Raw genomic sequence first — 20,000 nt, forward strand, 5'->3', positions numbered from 1 at the left:
TGTGTGTGTGTGTGTGTGTGTGTGTGTGTGTGTGTGTGTGTGTGTGTGTGTGTGTGTGTGTGTGTGTGTGTGTGTGTGTGTGTGTGTGTGTGTGTGTGTGTGTGTGTGTGTGTGTGTGTGTAGGCTAACAAAAGGTGTAACAGTTCTTCCAGGTGTCGAAATATCCACCCCCGTTTCAGTCCGGGGTGGGGGTGGGGGGGTGGCGGTCACTATTCATGGACTAAGCTGTGAAGTTTTGTTGTTCTCAGAGTTTTTTTCCCAGAGCTCTTTTGAGGATCGTCACTGAGCCTCAGACAGCTTTCAAATGCAGTTCATTTGTATTAACATTCCCAGGGATGGTTTTTGAGATCTCCAAAAGGTTCTTCTTTGGTCATTTTCTGCATTGCTTTGTCAAAATCACTGGGAACTGACAACCCAAATACCAATGCCGTTTTTTTCTCTTTATAAACGCAAGTGCAGTACCATAATCCGGTTGCAATGTTTTGTTTTTTTGTTCATGCTCGATTGGATCATCAGGTTTATATGTGAGCATTACTTCCTTGTTCTAAATTATTGTTTTAGTTCATGTTTCCATGAGTTTTCTGGGATGAGGATATTGAAGTTTTTGCAGATGTGCCAGTGGATTACACTATAAACACTGTTGCACCTTTATATGTACAGCTATTCTCAAATAATTTTTTTTTAAATATAGCAGGTGGCACATGCTTTGCGTTTCTACCTTGCAGAAACTACACTTGTCCCATTGATTCAGTTCTGCCATTTCTGTAAAGCCATTCGTTTCACGTCCCCGGTCTTGGGCATTTACATAGATTTGTTCTTCATCGCTGTTGAGCTGACCTCTTCGAAACCAATCCAATGAGCCTTGTCTGTAGCCATTCTGTCCAACTTTTTTTTTCTTTTTTAAAATATCTTCCTGCTCTTTCATCGTTCACCCAGTTGTTGGTGTATAACTGTTGATATTTCGTTTTATATTTTTCTTTCGTCTTTATTGTAATAGTTGGGGCTGTATTCCTTGCCGTTTCTGTTTATTGCAATTCCTTGCTGTTTCTGCGGTGTCTTTATTGCAATAGTTGGGGCTGTATTCCTTGCTGTTTCTGTTTCATGCGTGACGTCTTTGAAAATGTTTTGCTCCGTGAGTTAGGGATACCTTCTCTGGCTTGCTGTCTTCCATGTATGCATAAAAAATTGGATTCTGTAGTCTGTTGAACTTTTCACATACTCAGCCAATCCTACAGTTGTCATTCTGTGGACTTTGTCGAGTTCTATCAGGCCGCCAACTCATCTCGGCAGGTACATTCTCAGGATGAAGAGTTTCATTGTTTTGATATCAAGCTTGTTGCTTTCTGCTTGTGGCAGAATGGCTTTCGTTTTCTTTCTTAGAGCGAGATATTTTTTCAAGATCAGACTCGTTCTACGCAAGTATTCTTTGGCAATTAGTTTGTGACATGTTTGGTGGCCCTCTTCCACTCAGAGGTATTTGTATAAAGCTTCGTCTTCCAATTCCTGTATTGTTGTATCTCAGTCAATTTTTATGTTGTCCTTTTTGTTGGTTTACCTTGTACGAATGTGCACTTGGCACTCTTATCCAGACCAAATTCCATTTCACCATTTTTAGTTGTTCTCGCAATTTTTCATTGCTTGGTACAAATAGTTTTACATCAGCTACGTACAGTCGATTTGCCATCTTCCCTGTCTCTTTGGACATTCTCTTATTGGATGTTAGGGTGTACCCAGGTCCATGTTCATGAATGAGGTTTGTCAGTGGGTCCAGCACCAGGTAAACCAGAAGAGGTGAAAGCTATCACCCTGGGAAGATCCCATGACATATCTTCACTCTTGGTATTTCGATATTTTCTTCCAAATGCTGCAGTATCAATGTGGTGTTTCATAGCTCCATTGTTTTGTCAATCAGTTTGATTATTTGGGGGTTGATCTTGTTCAGTTGCAAGCATTTTATCATCCATGATTGTGGGACACGATAAAAGCTTTTTGCAGTCTATCCATGCTGTGGACAAATTGGTTCTTCTTGTTTTAGTTTTTGAACATAGCCTTATTTAGTAGTTGGTGGTCTGTTATTCCACAGACTCCTCTTTTACATCCCTTCTGTTTTTCCTCTCGGCCTACTTGTTGTGTGGGGTGGTGGTTGATCATTTCTGTGACTATTCCCATCAGAAACTTTATGTTGTTGGTAGACATGTTATCGCTAAACCTGTGATGTAGTTTGTTTTCTTCAGATTTTTGGATCTGTGAGCCATTACCTCCTCCCCTTGGATAAGTTCAATGAATGCTGGAGTGTAGCGATTGTGGAGAGCATCTTGTTGACTTCGCCAGAAATTTGGAATTCCATCTCCGAGCCAAGGCTTTTAAAGTTTGGTATTTTTTGGTTCACGAAAAAAAATAAGTGACCACTATATTCGTTATTGTTGTGTGTCTGTCTGTCTGTCTGTCTGTTTGTTTGTTTGTCCCAAGCATAGCTCCGTGGGTTTTGATCCGATCCTGATAAAATTTTGGTGGGAGGTTTATATCATGATCTAGTTGTGTTTTCCTGAAAATGAGCGCGGTGCGCCCATTGTGGGTGGAGCCACGCCCAAAAAACGTGTTTTTAGGGGGTAGGCGATTTCAATTTGCATCTTCTCCTAGGGGGTTTGTCGAATTTGACAGGGGTTTTGGTATTTGGTTAGCCCAATGGCACCTGCTCAATGGCACCCCACTGAGCTCGATTTTTCATTTTCGTCACAAGGTCAAGGTCACGAACGAAGAAAATTGCAAATTTTGACATAAAAATTTTTTCTTCTCAGAAGGGTTTGTCGAATCTGGCAGGGATTTCAGAATTTGGTTAGCCCAATGGCACCTGCAGAGCCCCACAGAGCTCGATTTTTCATTTTCGTCCCAAGGTCAAGGCCACGAACTTAAAAAATTGCGAATTGTGTTTTTAGGTGATAGCCAATTTAAATTTGCATGTTCTCCGAGGGGGTTTGTCAAATCTGGCAGGAGTTTTGGTATTTGGTTAGCCCAATGGCACCTGCATAGCCCCACGGAGCTCGATTTTCCATTTTCATCCCAAGGTCAAGGTCACAAGGTCACGAACTTAGAAAATTGCGATTTTGACATAAAAATCCATCTTCTCCGAGGGGTTTGTCGAATCTGGCAGGTTTTCGGTATTTGGTTAGCCCAATGGCACCTATATAGCCCCACAGAGCTCAATTTTTCATTTTCGTCCCAAGGTCAAGGTCACAAGGTCACAAACTTAGAAAATTTCGAATTTTGACATAAAAATCATTCGACCGCCCAAACTTTGAGAGCAAGGATGACAATATTTTTTATGCATCATCTTGAGGTCATTCCCCACCTAAAGTCTTGAAACCATTTTGCTCTATCTCGAACACCGAGGCCGTGGCGCCCCCTTCAAGTTTGTTTTTACGCTGATTTCATCAAAGTATGGATAATCCGAGGAGTGCGAAATGCCATATAGCCGAAATGACGTTATATTGTTCCTGGAATGTTCCAGAGGAAGTTTTGCACCAAAGGTCATAATCCTTGACCTTTGACCTTTAAAATTCACAAAGGTAAAATTTTAAAAGTTGTGGGAATCGAACCGGATTTTCGACCTTCTTCGATGAACTAACTCCATTAAGCTATATCACTTATCCGGTTTCCTTATTTTAATGTCCACAACATTGTTTTGTGACCTTTAAAGGTTATGCAAAGGTCAAATTTTGAAAGTTGTTGAATCTTCTTCTTCTTCTTTCAGCTGCTCCCGTTAGGGGTCGCCACAGCGGATCATCCGTATGATCCGCATAGTGATTTGGCACATGTTTTACGCCGGATGCCCTTCCTGACGCAACCCTGGTCGCCTCTTACGACACAGGGATATGGTACACCTATTTTAACCGGGGTATACACCGGCCCAGTATACTGGTACTCATTTCGCCGACCTCGGAAGGATGACAGGCTGAGTAAACCCCCTGGTGTATCAATTCAGTGGCCCAACGGGGCTTGAACTCACGACCTTTTGGATCCCAAGCCGCTGTCCTAACCACTGCGCCAACACCAGGCTTTTGAAAGTTGTTGAATGAAACCGGGTTTTCGACATTTTGCAGCTAATAACCTGTCACTTGTACCACATCATGTTGATCATTTTTATAATTTGGTCAAACATTATCACATTGTCTCATCCTTGACTTCTGAAACAATCTACATCGTCAAATACCGCCCGTGAACCATCGTCGTCTTCAGACTTGTAATTCGGTCATCTCTTCGAGCATGACCTAATAAGATGGGTGTCGATGACCTTCGATCCGTCCGTCCGTCCGTTCACAATGAAGTTGAAGCGGGAGATCTGGTCATTAGTGATCCTGATAGAGGTCGATGAGATGTACACGATGGTATGACTTTCAAGGTCACCGAAGGTCAAGGTCAAGGTCACGAGGCCTTTGAAGTTGCGAAAATGACGATTTTCAAATTCTATCTCCTCCGCCATTTCTCAAGCGATCTTGAATTTGAATGTAGCATATGAATCTATGGGACAATATCTAAATTTGGTTGGGCCGGATTTTCGATATTCGCGTCACGTGACTTCAAAGTTGGCAAAAAATGCGAAAATGACGATTTTGAAAATCTATCTCCTAAATTTCTCAAGCGATCTAGAATTTGATTGCGGCATATGAATGTATGGGACAATATCTAAATTTGGTCGAGACGGATTTTCGAATTTCGCTTTCGTTTTCGCGTCACGCGACTTCAAAGTTTGCAAAAACCGTACCTGACATTAATATCGATTTCATTTGTTATTACGTGGAAGCACGTATCTTTGACAGTCAAAACTGAAAATATGTAATGCTCGAATATCGAACAGTCGAATAGGTGTGCTAAATGCGCAATCTACAGAAAATGTTTTATGCAATTAGTCTAGTTTCTCGCAGAGATGACCGTCACTCCCGCACGGGTGTATTTTTTATATTGTTCCTTCATTATCACTGAGGGCATTTCCTTTAGGTGTTACTTTTTCTTTTTCAAGTGTTGGATCAAATCTACCTCCTTCCTATGTTATTTTTAGATCCTTTTTTAGAGCAGGAGTGTTGTCACTTCCTCCATCAGGTCTGGATGCAGCTCTGGCCTATCAGTGGCCATTGGGATCCAAAACGTAAACTGTTCAGCCTTGGTGGAGGTATGTAATTAACCATAAAGCACCAAATGGTGTTTTATATCCCAGTACATTCTGTGGAGACACAAGCATGCCGTTTTCACCGCACGGTTCCACAGGAGAGAATCAAGAGGTGAAGCGATTGGGTGACGCAGCATGACGTCACTGCCATGCTCGCGAAAAAAAAAAAACGTTGAGTTCGTTAAAGCCGATTTGTCAGAGGGTTCATTGAATGAGTTCGCTTCACGACGGGTTTTCGCGCTTTTATCGCTTCTTTATTTTTCAGAATCCTACACACGGTCGATTTCGGCAGCTCGAACATGGCAGCGAGATCAGACACATGCGTACCGCTCTCATGCTTAGCGATAAGTTTTCTTCAACTCAATTGTCGTTCTCACGGACTTCCTCTTATTAATATTTGCTTCACTGCTCTTCTTGGTTGCCATGGTGAATGCACAAGGGTGATAATTGAAGAAAAAAAATGCACAAATCAAGGTGAAAACACGAGGTATAGTAGCGATCGACACACGAGAGATGCTTTCACGAGTACTTCCACCGACGAACTGAATGAACAAAGCGCGAAGATGTCGGTCGAACAGGCGGGGGAGACGCACGTGAACAAACATGAACGCCACGTTGTGTTCGGTTTTCAGGGCAAAAAATGTCTCGAAAAAATTGTTCGGATTCCAATTTGTTCAAACAATGGGGCGTTTGGATTCTGGGGGCACCACGGTATATGTATGTATGTATGTATGTATGTATGTATGTATGTATGTATGTATGTATGTATGTATGTATGTATGTATATATATATATATATATATATATATATATATTTTTTTTTTTTTAATTTTTGGATTTTCTATAATAACTTTGGTCTTGCAGTTCCTCTTAACTGTTGCATTTGTCCTATTTCCTTTCACAGTAGTCATTCTCTTTGTTTCACGAATCTCTGTTTCCATAGTGGTACTTGGTCTTTGTCTGTCGGGCCTGGTTTATTTTTCTAGCAGCAATATTTGCCTGTCACTTTTTCTTGAATGAGCAAAGCTGTGGCAAAGCTCAAGGTGTTTACGTCCTTCAATCCTACTGACCTTGGCATGATTTTTCTGAGTGCTGATACATATTTTGAGTATTTCTTCACGAGTTCTCTTCACGAGTATTTTTGGCGTTTTGTTATTTTCTATTTTATAGAGTTGTGGTCTTTTCCTTAGTGGTACCAATCTCATCTCCTCTATTTTGTTGGACAGCTCTTCCTCCAGTTCATGCTGCTCCTTATCTTACTTGTTTTGTTCCATGCTCTCATTCTGCGATTCTCCCTCCTCTTCCTGCACTTCTTATTCTTCCTCCTCTCCTTTGTCCCGTTATTCATCCCCTTCATACCCATCATTATCCACTCCTCCCATTCTTATCCCTCCCACTGGTGCAGGTGCCTCTCAGTCCATGTCGATGAATCAAATCCGTATCACTTGCTATCCCAGCCGGTGGATCTCTGGCACCAAACAGAAATCCAAGCCCGCCCCTCCCCCCCCCCCCACCCCACCCCACAACCGTGCCCTCAGTCACCTCATATCTCCCTCTGTCCACCTCCCTGTCACTTAATTTCCATTCTCAAATCTTCTGCTGCTTGTTCTCTGGCTTTGTCTGTTATCTTATTCCTTCAGAAATCTAAAGATTTCGTAAATATATTGATTACTTCCGTCCTCTGTTTGTTACGTGTGTTTGTTTGTGTGTGTGTTTGTGTGTTCGTTTGTAGGCACAATAACTCGAGAACAGAAGGAGCTACCAATGTCAAATTACACCACGTGATTCAGGAGGGTGATGGCTTGCGCTGATTAGATTTTGGTCAAAATCGGTCAAAGGTCAAGGTCACAGTGAGGTCAAACATTCGATTTTTGATGGTTTTGTACAGAATCATCGTAGAAACTTCTGGTTTGCGTCGCTACCTTCTCTAGAGACAGCTTTTATTAGACAAGGTCAGAGGTCAAGTTGACGATTTCGTAAGTACCAGTCTATGACTGCTTCTTTATTAGTTTTCTATGTAGTGACCTGTACGCTGTTGGCGCAATGCCGTAAAATTTATACAAGACCATCCCTCATCTGATGGCCAGTTTTGTTTTCTGCAACTGCTCAATGATTCATTTTCCCTGACCTTTCATCCCCCAAAGATCATGGGTTGAATAAACATGGCATTGAAGAATCATTTCTTTCTCCTCTTTGCTTCAATTTTCTTTTATATTTCTTCTGTGGAACTTGATTATTTTTTCTTTGCTAAAAACAGGAAGCACCTCAGTCTTTCAACCCCATGCAGATGCCTGTCTCCACGTGAGATGATATTTTTCCTTACAATAGGTGCAGTCTATTTCTTCATCAGGACGCATCCTGTCTGCTCCGATTCATGAATGCACTGACACAGAAATTCTGGGTGAAGTCTGTGTTCCAATTTCTTTTATTTTCAACACTCTTCTCCTCTCACCATCCTGCCCCCCCTCCCCCGGCTGCCATCCTCTCCCGACATCTCTGCACTGTTCATTTTCCTCAGACATCGTACCACTTCAGTCTTACCTCCCTTTTCTGTGTCCAGCTTATGAAAGCTTCAGCATTCGTTGCCATCCTCGCATCACAGCAACCACCTGCAGCTCCACACAATGTGTCCAATACGCAACCATTCGTGGTACTCAAATGCCACGGTGTGTGTGTGTGTGTGTGTGTGTGTGTGTGTGTGTGTGTGTGTGTGTGTGTGTGTGTGTGTGTGTGTGTGTGTGTGTGTGTGTGTGTGTGTGTGTGTGTGTGTGTGTGTGTGTGTGTGTGTGTGCGTGTGTGTGTTTCTTTGACAGATGTTAAAATGGTTGTCCGATCTGCTGGCTTCGTGGATATTAAAAATCCTATGGTGTCCTTTGCGAAGAACAGCCGATCTATCAGAACCCTGAGCAAATTCGAAATTCCTGTTGCAAGAACCGCAGCACAGTCAAGCCCCCAACAGATGATGCAACCAGTAGCCACGTGTTTCATTTAAAAGGAAAGAAAATGAATGTGCCTTCACATAAACTTAAAACGTTACAACCAAAAATGCCATACACTGCAAGATGGTGGGAGTATTTTGCTGCAGTCGAATTGGAGTCCCGTTCGGCGACTGGAGAGAGATGAAGATTGGAAGCCGCGCCCCACTGGTACCGACCTGAGGCATATTGTTGACGACATAGCTCTGCACAATCAAGAAGACACACACACACAAAATACATTGGCAAGTCTCTCCCTTCCTTCGCCCATAACTCGTGCATGCTATTTAAGTTACACCACCTTTTCTCCTCCCCAAAAGTTAAGATGTATTTTGAAATCATGAATTTTCCATCACGTTTTGCAGTTCCAAAACAAATGGCTCAAGTGCCATGTCTGTCAGCATTTCAATGCTTATCATTAAAGTGTATTTTGTACTACAATTATGGGCAATGCAAAAGAACACTCCTCCAAAAGTTAGAAACAAAACAAACTGCATGTATTTATACAACAATCACCAGGTATAAAAAGAAAGGAATGTTAAAAAGAATAAATATGAAGGCTTCAAGCAATGCAAAATATTAAGTTTGTTTGGCACAGTATTCTTAAACCACATGTGGTGGCATCACAAATTACTTTATAAAAATTATTTATATTTACAGCCACTCTGAGGGTCATAAAGGAGGTTGTACTCATTTCACATATGAAGGACAAGGACATTTGGAAACATGACCATACGTGCACATGGATTACAAAATGTATCGACAAATGTGCAATGACTTGCAAAGTGGCCAATTTTACAAATACAACCATTAACAAAATATTACAATCAAGTATTCATGAGATATTTGATCCTGATCACACAAATCACAGCAGAACACATTCCAGGTAAAGTGTTATGCATCATCTCAAACAATAACAGGTGTTGCGATGTGTTATGGTGTATTTAAAAAGATGCTTATGCAAGAACCGACCTTATCCAACATCTGAAAATGCTTCCTTGTCTGAGTCGGATGATTCTGGTTGATGCTCACTTGCTGCAAGACAGCAAAACAATTTCCTCTTCACTGCCCTCCATAACTTACAAATGGGTAGAGAACTGTTTTTTTTTCTCCCCTTCATTAGGTGAGTCATGGCATTCTTGCATTAGAGAGTAAAATCAATGGGCCTGGTATCCTGGAGCACTTTCATTGTGTTTTAAAACAAAATTGTGTTTTTGCTAAAAAATTGAATAGGAAAACAAGGAAATCCAACATCGGTGGAGGTGATTCAGCACATCATGCCCTCGCAAACACCACACCAACCCGTCCACACAAGATCCAAGGAAGAAAATGCAAAAAAAGTTTTTAATTCATGAAATAATAAAAAAAAATTGTTTGTTTTGGAGTTTTTTGTATTCCCCCCCCCCACCTTTTCTTCCCCTCAGGAAGGGGCATGGGCTGAGTTACAAACATACATCAACCACACAACCCCCCTCAACAAGACCCCTACCAACAGCGCTCCATACACAATCACCCATCAATACTCAAACGACCTAAAAGTCTTATCAACATCCCCATACCCCTCTATCTCCATAACTTCCAGGTGCCCATCTAATTCTAATTAGACCACATCTACTTTTTCTGCTGCCACTACCTTTCCAGGGAGACCATTCCATGCATTAACTATGATCTGAGTAAAAGTCCCCTGCCTTGCTACCGTCTTAACTCTCCTCTTCTTTACTCTCGGGTTATGGCTCCTGGTTCTATCATTGTCTACTCTGTTGAATAATTAATCTGCACATATTTTATCTATAACTTTCCTTATCTTAAACATCTCCATCATATCTCCTCATAACCGCCTCCTTTCTCGTGAATAAAGCCATGTCTCCTTCAGCCGTTCCTCATAGCTGAGTCGAGCTAGGCCCGGAATCAATCTTCGCTGAACCTGCTACGCCTACATCGATCTACAATCTCCGCCCTACGCTGAAGCCTCTCGATGGCATCGATGTCCTTCTGGAATTGTGGTGACCAAAACTGTACACAATATTCCAGATGTGACCTCACTAAATTCCTGTACAATGTCAACACCACCTCTTTTGATTTACAATTGATCCCCCTCAGAATACAACCTAAAACGGGATTTGCTTTTCCGAAAGCTGACTGGTATTGTGCTGGCTGCTTACCTCCCGTATCTATTACCACCACAAGATCCTTCTCCTGTGTGACACGCTCCAAAATTACCCCTTGCATCCTGTAATTTCATTTCATTTCAGCCTGGCTGAATACACTTTATTTGCTTTCAAAAATTAACGAGCAATTTCCCATGCCAGTTGCCATTCAAGAGTTACTCTTTTCATTGTAATCTACATCCGAGAAAACATCTGCTGCTTATCATTTAACCACCAACTTAAATACTACGCAACACCCGATTGAGAAAAAATATTTTAAAAAACAAAACTGACTGCACCGGAAGATTTGTTATATTTCACAAATGTCACAACCATCCATCCGCACCATACTCTGTGCAGAGCGTTGGTGCTGCCGAAGAAGTCTCCTTGGCTATTGGGCACAATCCTGGACGGGTCGCCACTCCGACACAGGATACCAGCAAGCTGGCACTCATTTTGCCAACCTCACAAGGATGACAGGCAGAGTCAACCCCACCTGGTATTAGTTCAACATCCGAGTAGGATTTGAACTCAGGATTCTAGGATCCCAAGCCCACCACCCAATCCATAAAGCCAACACCAGGCATAATGTCACAACACAAGGAGAGAAAGATCAGAATATCACTTTAAAAAATAATAAAATAAAATAAACTCACTGAAGCAAAAACAAAAGATGGTGTAGTCTGGTTGGTGGAGGAAACTTTGGTTGATTTCTGCAATTGACCTGCCACACAAGAGAGACGAACAGAGGGACAAGAGAGATTTAAACTGTAAATCAATGATAAATTAACGAAATAAAACGACTATTAAATCTTCCCCTCCACTAACCCTCTGCCAACACCAGAAAAAGACAATTTCTCACACAATGGAACTACATTGTGTAAAAAATACGACATTGTGCCCACTACACAATGGTACTAACACAGGCCTTGGTTACTTGCTTACCACAGTTGATGGGAAAGACAGAGACCCCAGAGCTGAAGGGAACAACAGAAGCTGTAGATGGTACTGTGAACACGCCTGTTGATTTTATGGGAAGAGCATAATTACTTGTGGTAGCTTGGACCGAAGATGTTGATTGAGGACCAGAGAGCGAGGGGGCGAACATTAACGGTGTAGGTATGTCGGGTGGCATCTGTAGACCTAAGGAAGCACAAACAAATCATAAAAATATTCAACGATACATAAAAAAAACTAGAAGGGCACTCGGTAGAGCGCATTCCTCTGCCACACAATGCCCGATCCACAAGAACATATCGGGCCCAATACATTTTTGGAATATCATGCGACATATCATTTTTGGCACTATCTCTCAAAAGTGAAGAATCACTTTCAAGATTAAATAATTCTCAAATCCAGATCTTCACCAAAATCGAATAAATTCGTCCTTGCCACAGACCCAAAATGTCCACCAAGTTTTGTCCGAATCCAACCACAATTTGTTGAGATATCATGATGCATATCATTTTTGGCTCTATATCTCGATGGTGAAGAAAACTTTTTAAAACTTATAGTCATCAGATCCAGATCCGGATCTTCACCAAAATCTAATCAGTTCCCCCTTGTCACACACCCAACGTGTCCACAAAATTTCATCCGAATCCGTCCACAACTTTTTGAGATATCCCGTACACAAACAAACAAACAAGCTGTCAGAGACTGGTACTTACGAAATCGTCAACTTGACCTCTGACCTTGTCTAATAAAAGCTGTCTCTCGAGAAGGTAGCGACGCAAACCAGAAGTTTCTACGATGATTCTGTACCAAACCATCAAAAAATCGAATGTTTTGGATGTTTGACCTCACTGTGACCTTGACCTTTGACCGATTTTGACCAAAATCTAAGCAGCGCAAGCCACCACCCTCTTGAATCACCTGGTGTAATTTGACATTGGTAGCTTCTTCCGTTCTCGAGTTATCATTTTTTGGAAGTTTGACCTCACTGTGACCTTGACCTTTGACCGATTTTGACCAAAATCTAATCAGCGCAAGCCATCACCCTCCTGAATCACGTGGTGTAATTTGACATTGGTAGCTTCTTCCGTTCTCGAGTTATCTGTACCAAACCATCAAAAATCGAATATTTGACCTCACTGTGACCTTGACCTTTGACCAATTTTGACCAAAACCTAATCAGCACTAGCCATCACCCTCCTGAATCACGTGGTGTAATGTGACATTGGAAGCTCCTTCCGTTCTCGAATTATCGTGCCTACAAACAAACAAACAAGCAGTCATAGACTGGTACTTACAAAATAGTCAACTTGACCTCTGACCTTGTCTAATAAAAGCATGAATCAGTCAGAAGCCCAATGGAGCTTGAATTCTGAATTCATTGTGGTCTACGATTTTACACTGTGGTTTGCAGATAATGAGTCCCAGACAAAAACTAGATTTCTTCGAAAAATTCCATTTTTTTGTTTTTATTTTTTTTAAAAAGTGATTCAGTACCAGCAGGATATGCCAGATAAGAGGTGTATTACTTTTCAGAAGAATCTGATAAAAGACTTATTATATATCAGTGATTCATCGCTGTTCCAGAATTTCGACAACCGAGTTTAAAGCGTCCTAAGCGATCGCAAAAACCGAAGACAAAATTAAAATCGAAGTTAAAACGAACTCGTAACGTCGAGCGAAGCAAAAATACTCCATTTCTCCACGCAAAACCTTAACGTCACTCAACGACGCGTCTGCTCGAGCGCACTGCATCATGGGACGACCCGTGACGCGTCGAGTGAAATATTTTTTATACAATCTTAAAACGTCTCCAAAACATCCGATTTTTACCAGAATTTCGACAACCGAGTTTTAAGCGTCCGAAGCGATCGCAAAAACCGAAGACAAAATTAAAATCGAAGTTAAACCGAACTCGTAACGTCGAGCGAAGCAAAAATACTCCATTTCTCCACATGAATTTACAGAATTATATTTGACCTCACTGTGACCTTGACCTTTGACCGATTTTGACCAAAATCTAATCAGCACTAGCCATCACCCTCCTGAATCACGTGGTGTAATTGGACATTGGTAGCTTCTTCCGTTCTCGAGTTGTCGTGCCTACAAACAAACAAACAAGCAGTCATAGACTGGTACTTACGAAATCGTCAACTTGACCTCTGACCTTGTCTAATAAAAGCATGAATCAGTCAGAAGCCCAAGGGGAGCTTGAATTCTGAATTCATTGTGGTCTACGATTTTACACTGTGGTTTGCAGATAATGAGTCCCAGACAAAAACTAGATTTCTTTTAAAAATTTCATTTTTTTGTTTTTATTTTTAAAAAAGTGATTCAGTACCAGCAGGATATGCCAGATAATAGGTGTATTACTTTTCAGAAGAATCTGATAAAAGACATTAATATATATACATATATATATATATACATATATATATATATACATATATATACATATATATACATATATACATATATATACATATATATATATATATATATATATATATATATACATATACATATACATATACATATACATAAATATCAGTTATTCATCGCTGTTCCAGAATTTTGACAACCGAGTTTTAAGCGTCCAAAGCGATCTCAAAAACCGAAGACAAAATTAAAATCGAAGTTAAAACGAACTCGTAACGTCGAGCGAAGCAAAAATACTCCATTTCTCCACGCAAAACCTGAACGTCACTCAACGACGCGTCTGCTCGAGCGCACTGCATCATGGGACGACCCGTGACGCGTCGAGTGAAATATTTTTTATACAATCTTAAAACGTCTCCAAAACATCCGATTTTTACCAGAATTTCGACAACCGAGTTTTAAGCGTCCCAAGCGATCGCAAAAAAACGAAAGACAAAATTAAAATCGAAGTTAAAACAAACTCGTAACGTCGAGCGAAGCAAAAATACTCCATTTCTCCACATGAATTTACGGAATTATGTTTGACCTCACTGTGACCTTGACCTTTGACCGATTTTGACCAAAATCTAATCAGCACTAGCCATCACCCTCCTGAATCACGTGGTGTAATTTGACATTGGTAGCTTCTTCCGTTCGAGTTATCGTGCCGACAAATAAACAAACAAACAAGCAGTCATAGACTGGTACTTACGAAACCGTCAACTTGACCTCTGACCTTGTCTAATAAAAGCATGAATCAGTCAGAAGCCCAAGGGGAGCTTGAATTCTGAATTCATTGTGGTCTACGATTTTACACTGTGGTTTGCAGATAATGAGTCCCAGACAAAAACTAGATTTCTTATAAAAATTCCATTTTTTTGTTTTTATTTTTTTAAAAAGTGATTCAGTACCAGCAGGATATACCAGATAATTTGTGTATTACTTTTCAGAAGAATCTGATAAAAGACATTATTTATTATACAGTCATGCGCCACTCAACGACGGGGTTACGTTCTGAGAAACGCGTCGTTAAGCGACGTCGTCGTTGTGCAAACATCATTTTTTTTTCGTTTTCGAACATCGTACTTTCACAAAAGTACACACCTAGGCTATATAGTGTTGCCTATTGCTCCTCGGATACAAACCTGTACAGCATGTTACTGTACTGAATACTGTCGGCAATTGTAACACGGATCCAAGAGAGACGGAAGACACGTTAGTTTTACCTTTGTGCTGTTCATGACGGCCATCGGTGTTGTTTGCAGGAGCTCACAATCTCCTCTCGCATCGATTATAGAAAGATGAATAAATAGCATTTGGATTTTATAAATATGTAATCATTGCATCGATGTTATAATTTATAAATGAAGAAACGAGCTCCTGTCAATTGCGATATATATTTTCGGAACAGTGCGATTGTTTTAACAACATGAAAAGCTTCACCAAAAATAAATTTGTGTTTTAATTTCGACTGTAACAACGATTTATTCGCGGAATTCTTCAATTCAAAGGTAATTTACTTGCTAGAAGGTAAACGTGGAAACATTGCTTCAGTATGAAAGCCGATTTCCTTGAATCCCGATTTAGCACGATCCTGTTTTTTCGCGATGATCTTTTTATGGACCTCAACGATTGCATTGTAACAGGGCCACACTGTCGTTTATTATCATCATGAAGTATTATGTAGTGCAGAGAGTACATAATTGTACGTGCTAATTTTTATACGACTGGCAGCGCCACGTCGACTACATCACTCGGTGATAGGAATTTTTCAGCGACATTTTTTTTTTTTCAGAGCTGGCAGATCCGTCGTATATGCGATCCGTCGTTGCCCGGAACGTCGTTAAGCGGAGCATTACTGTATATATCAGTTATACATCACTGTTCCAGAATTTCGACAAGAGAGTTTTAAGCGTCCTAAGCGATCGCAAAAACCGAAGACAAAATTAAAATCGAAGTTAAAACGAACTCGTAACGTCGAGCGAAGCAAAAAATCTCCATTTCTCCACGCAAAAACCTTAACGTCACTCAACGACGCGTCTGCTCGAGCGCACTGCATCATGGGACGACTCGTGACGCGTCGAGTGAAATATTTTTTATACAATCTTAAAACGTCTCCAAAACATCTGATTTTTACCAGAATTTCGACAACAGAGTTTTAAGCGTCCGAAGCGATCGCAAAAACCGAAGACAAAATTAAAATCGAAGTTAAAACGAACTCGTAACGTCGAGCGAAGCAAAAATACTCCATTTCTCCACATGAATTTACGGAATTATGTTTGACTTCACTGTGACCTTGACCTTTGACCGATTTTGACCAAAATCTAATCAGCACGAGCCATCACCCTCCTGAATCACGTGGTGTAATTTGACATTGGCAGTTTCTTCCGTTCTCGAGTTATCGTGCTTACAAACAAACAAACAAACAAACAAGCAGTCATAGACTGGTACTTACGAAATAGTCAACTTGACCTCTAACCTTGTCTAATAAAAGCTGTCTCTGGAGAAGGTAGCGACGCAAACCAGAAGTTTCTACGATGATTCTGTTCCAAACCATCAAAAATCGAATGTTTTGGATGTTTGACCTCACTGTGACCTTGACCTTTGACCGATTTTGATCAAAATCTAATCAGCGCTAGCCACCACCCTCCTGAATCACGTGGTGTAATTTGACATTGGAAGCTTCTTCCGTTCTCGAGTTATTATTTCTTGGATGTTTGACCTCACTGTGACCTTGACCTTTGACCGATTTTGACCAAAATCTAATCAGCACGAGCCATCAGCATCCTGAATCACGTGGTGTAATTTGACATTGGTAGCTTCTTCCGTTCTCGAGTTATCGTGCCTACAAACAAACAAACAAACAAACAAACAAACAAACGGAAGTCATCAATATACTTCCGAAATCTTTAGATTTCGTAAGTAACAAACTGAAGTCATCAATATACTAATGAAATCTTTCGATTTCATAAGTAACAAATAAACAAACACACACACAAACAGCGGACGGAAGTCATCAATATACTTTCGAAATCTTTAGATTTCGTAAGTAAGAAACCCACAAACAAACAGAAACGGAACTGATCAATATACTTACGAAATCTTTAGATTTCTAAAGTAACAAACACGCAAACAAACAAACAGAAACGGAACTGATCAATATACATACGAAATCTTTAGATTTCGAAATTAACAAAGGACGGAAGTGATCAATATACTTACGAAATGTTTAGATTTCGTAAGTAACAAAGACAAAAAGGGGTGAAAACATCACCTCCTTCACTTTCGGTGACAGAGGTAAATGATACATTTTTTTAGCTTGCCTGTTTGAAGAACAGAGAGCTATAGCAATACCCCTGGCGTGAGCGTCAGCGTGAGCGTGAAATTGTTAAAGTTTTGGTGCAAGTTATTTCCTTTCTAATGTTTTTATCTACCACACTATTTGTTACTGCTTGGAAGCCTGGTGTTGGCGCAGTGGTTAGGGCAGCGGCTTGGGATCCAAAAGGTCCTGAGTTCAAACCCCGTTGGGCCACTGAATTAATACACCAGGGGGTTGACTCAGCCTGTCATTCTTCCGAGGTCGGCGAAATGAGTACCAGTGTACTGGGCCGGTGTATACCCCGGTTAAAATAGGTGTACCATATCCCTGTGTCGTAAGAGGCGACCAGGGTTGCGTCAGGAAGGGCATCCGGCGTAAAACATGTGCCAAATCACGATGTGGATCATACGGATGATCCGCTGCGGCGACCCCGAAAGGGAGCAGCCGAAAGAAGAAGAGGAGGAGAACTATTTGTTACTGATTAAATCTACAAATACATATTGGTTTCAGAAAAAAATAAGTGACCACTATATTCGTTATTGTTGTGTGTGTGTGTGTGTGTGTGTGTGTGTGTGTGTGTGTGTGTGTGTGTGTGTGTGTGTGTGTGTGTGTGTGTGTGTGTGTATGTGTATGTGCGTGCGCAACGCGAGGCTCCACAGCACAAACCAGCAAACCGATTTCGATGAAACTTGGCGCCCAGGTGCCAAATGAGCTGGGAGTGTGCGCGTTTGAGTTTCGTTGCTGAGCAACCACCCGTTGCTATGCAGCGGCCGAAAAACCGCATTTTAAGAACCCAAACGGTATTTAATACTTGTCCTTCAGTTTTGAAGGTGGAGAATCGAGACTTCGGAATGAAACACTTCGAGACATTTAGAAAATTTTACTCGAGCTAATTTTTGATTTCGGTTTTATTTTTCAAATGGTCGTTCTTCAAAAATAGGGTGTCAATTTCCCATCTTTTTTTTTGTTTGTTTGTTTGTATGTAATGGAGAGCTCTGGAGGCCAGAGGAGTCAACCAATTTTGATGAAACTTGACAGATAGGTTCATACCAGGATCTCGTTGTATGCTTTTGAGCACCGTTGCTATGGACACCACCGTTGCCGAGCAACGGGACTTTGAAATTTTAGAGAAATCCTATAAAATTAATTTTTTCGAAAATCAAAAATGGGCTTCCAGGCTTTTATGCGCACTATAATCAACCTCTTTGTCAAAAATTTTTAGCCCGATCCGTCAAAAACTATGACTAGTATGCAATTATGTCGTGACCACCCATGTCGGCTCCCGACTTGTCTGTCTCTGTCTGTCTGTCTGTCTGTCTGTCCCAAGCATAGCTCCGTGGGTTTTGATCCAAACCTGATAAAATTTTGGTGGGAGGTTTATATCACGATCTCATTGCGTTTTCCTGAGAATGGGCGTGGTGTGCCCATTATGGGCGCCGCTACACCCCAAAAAAATGGTGTTTTTACAGGGTAGCCGATTTCAATTTGCATTTTCTCCTTGGGGGTTTGTCGAATCTGACAGGGGCTTTGGTATTTGGTTAGCCCAATGGCACCTGCATAGCCCCACAGAGCTCGATTTTTCATTTTCGTCCCAAGGTCAAGGCCACGAACTTAGAAAATTGTGAATTGTGTTTTTAGGGGGAAGCCGACTTCAATTTGCATTTCCTCCTCGGGGGTTTGTCGAATCTGGCAGGGGTTTCGGTGTTTGGTTATCCCAATGGCACCTACATAGCCCCACGGAGCTCTATTTTTCATTTTCGTCCCAAGGTCAAGGTCACAAGGTCACAAACTTAGAAAATTGCGAATTTTGACATAAAAATCCATCACCTCCGAGGGGTTTGTCGAATCTGGCAGGGGTTTCGGTATTTGGTTCGCCCAATGGCACCTGCATAGCCCCACGGAGCACGATTTTTCATTTTTGTCCCAAGGTCAAGGTCACAAGGTCACGATCTTAGAAAATTTCGAATTTTGACATAAAAATCATACGACCACCCAAACTTTGAGAGCTAGGATGACAATGTTTTATGCATAATCTTGAGGTCATTTCCCACCTAAAGTCTTGAAACCATTTTGCTCTATCTCGAACACCTTGCCCGTGGCGCCCCCTTCAAGTTTGTTTTTACGCTGATTTCATCAAAGTATGGATAATCCGAGAAGTGTGAAATGCCATATTGCCTATATGACGTTATATTGTTCCTGGAATGTTCCAGAGGAAGTTTTGCACCAAAGGTCATAATCTTTGACCTGTGACCTTTAAAGTTCACAAAGGGAAAATTTTCAAAGTTGTGGGAATCGAACCGGGTTTCGACCTTCCTCGACGAACTAACTCCATTAAGCTATAGCAGTCTCCTGTTTCCTTATTTTAATGTCCACAACATTGTTTTGTGACCTTTTAAGGTGATGCAAAGGTCAAATTTTGAAAGTTGTTGAATGAAACCGGGTTTTCGACATTTTGCAGCTAATAACCTGTCACTCGTACCACATCATGTTGATGTTGTTCATCTATCTATACTTCCAGCAGTGTGTCTGTGTGTCTGCTGTTTCTCGACAACCTCTGGTCCGATCTTATCGAAACTTGCCAGGTATATTGCTGCGGACCTGAGGATGTGCCTTTTCAAGGTTTGATATAAATCGGACAAGTGCTTCCCAAGTTATGGCCATTTATTTACCAAACCAAAGGGAAGACACGTTGTTGCGTGGGCGTGGCCGATGGGGAAGGGAAGCACAGCCACGTTCCCCATTACGGGTTACAAGGTGCGGGCTTCCGGAGAGTGATGACTTCGTGTATTCTAATAATTTCTCGATTTCTTATGAGCATTTATAGATAAACAGAATGGCCCAAGTTATGATCGTTTTCATATTAGATGGTGTATAAATTTCGGGAACATCAGAGTGCTGGTGTGCTCCGAACATGGAAGTAAATTTTTTCTCTCTCTTCTCTTCTCTTTTTGTTTTTCCTTGCCACGACATTGCGAAAAGGTAAAATACGTTGGCACTAATTGAATAATTGGGTATTAAAAATA

General features: G+C 41.1%; 1 protein-coding gene across 4 annotated transcripts in view; it reads right to left on the bottom strand.

Moving 5' to 3' along the window:
• Window positions 1-20,000, bottom strand: part of LOC147027668 (uncharacterized) — a 201,041-nt gene that overhangs the window by 107,553 nt on the left and 73,488 nt on the right. For 3 of the 4 annotated variants that reach the window (XM_085877209.1, XM_085877208.1, XM_085877212.1), the window contains exons 3-6: window positions 11,232-11,429; window positions 10,943-11,010; window positions 9,112-9,174; window positions 8,219-8,345 (exon numbers count right to left, since the gene is read on the bottom strand). In XM_085877209.1, the coding sequence (XP_085733335.1) occupies window positions 8,219-8,345; window positions 9,112-9,174; window positions 10,943-11,010; window positions 11,232-11,429 (456 nt within the window). The remainder of the gene's footprint in view (window positions 1-8,218; window positions 8,346-9,111; window positions 9,175-10,942; window positions 11,011-11,231; window positions 11,430-20,000) is intronic. The other variant, XM_085877210.1, reaches the window with a different exon arrangement.

The sequence above is a fragment of the Eptatretus burgeri genome, chromosome 4 (assembly GCF_056783735.1).
Source record: "Eptatretus burgeri isolate ZD-2024b chromosome 4, Ebu_testis_v1, whole genome shotgun sequence".
Classification (NCBI taxonomy): Eukaryota; Metazoa; Chordata; class Myxini; order Myxiniformes; family Myxinidae; genus Eptatretus; species Eptatretus burgeri.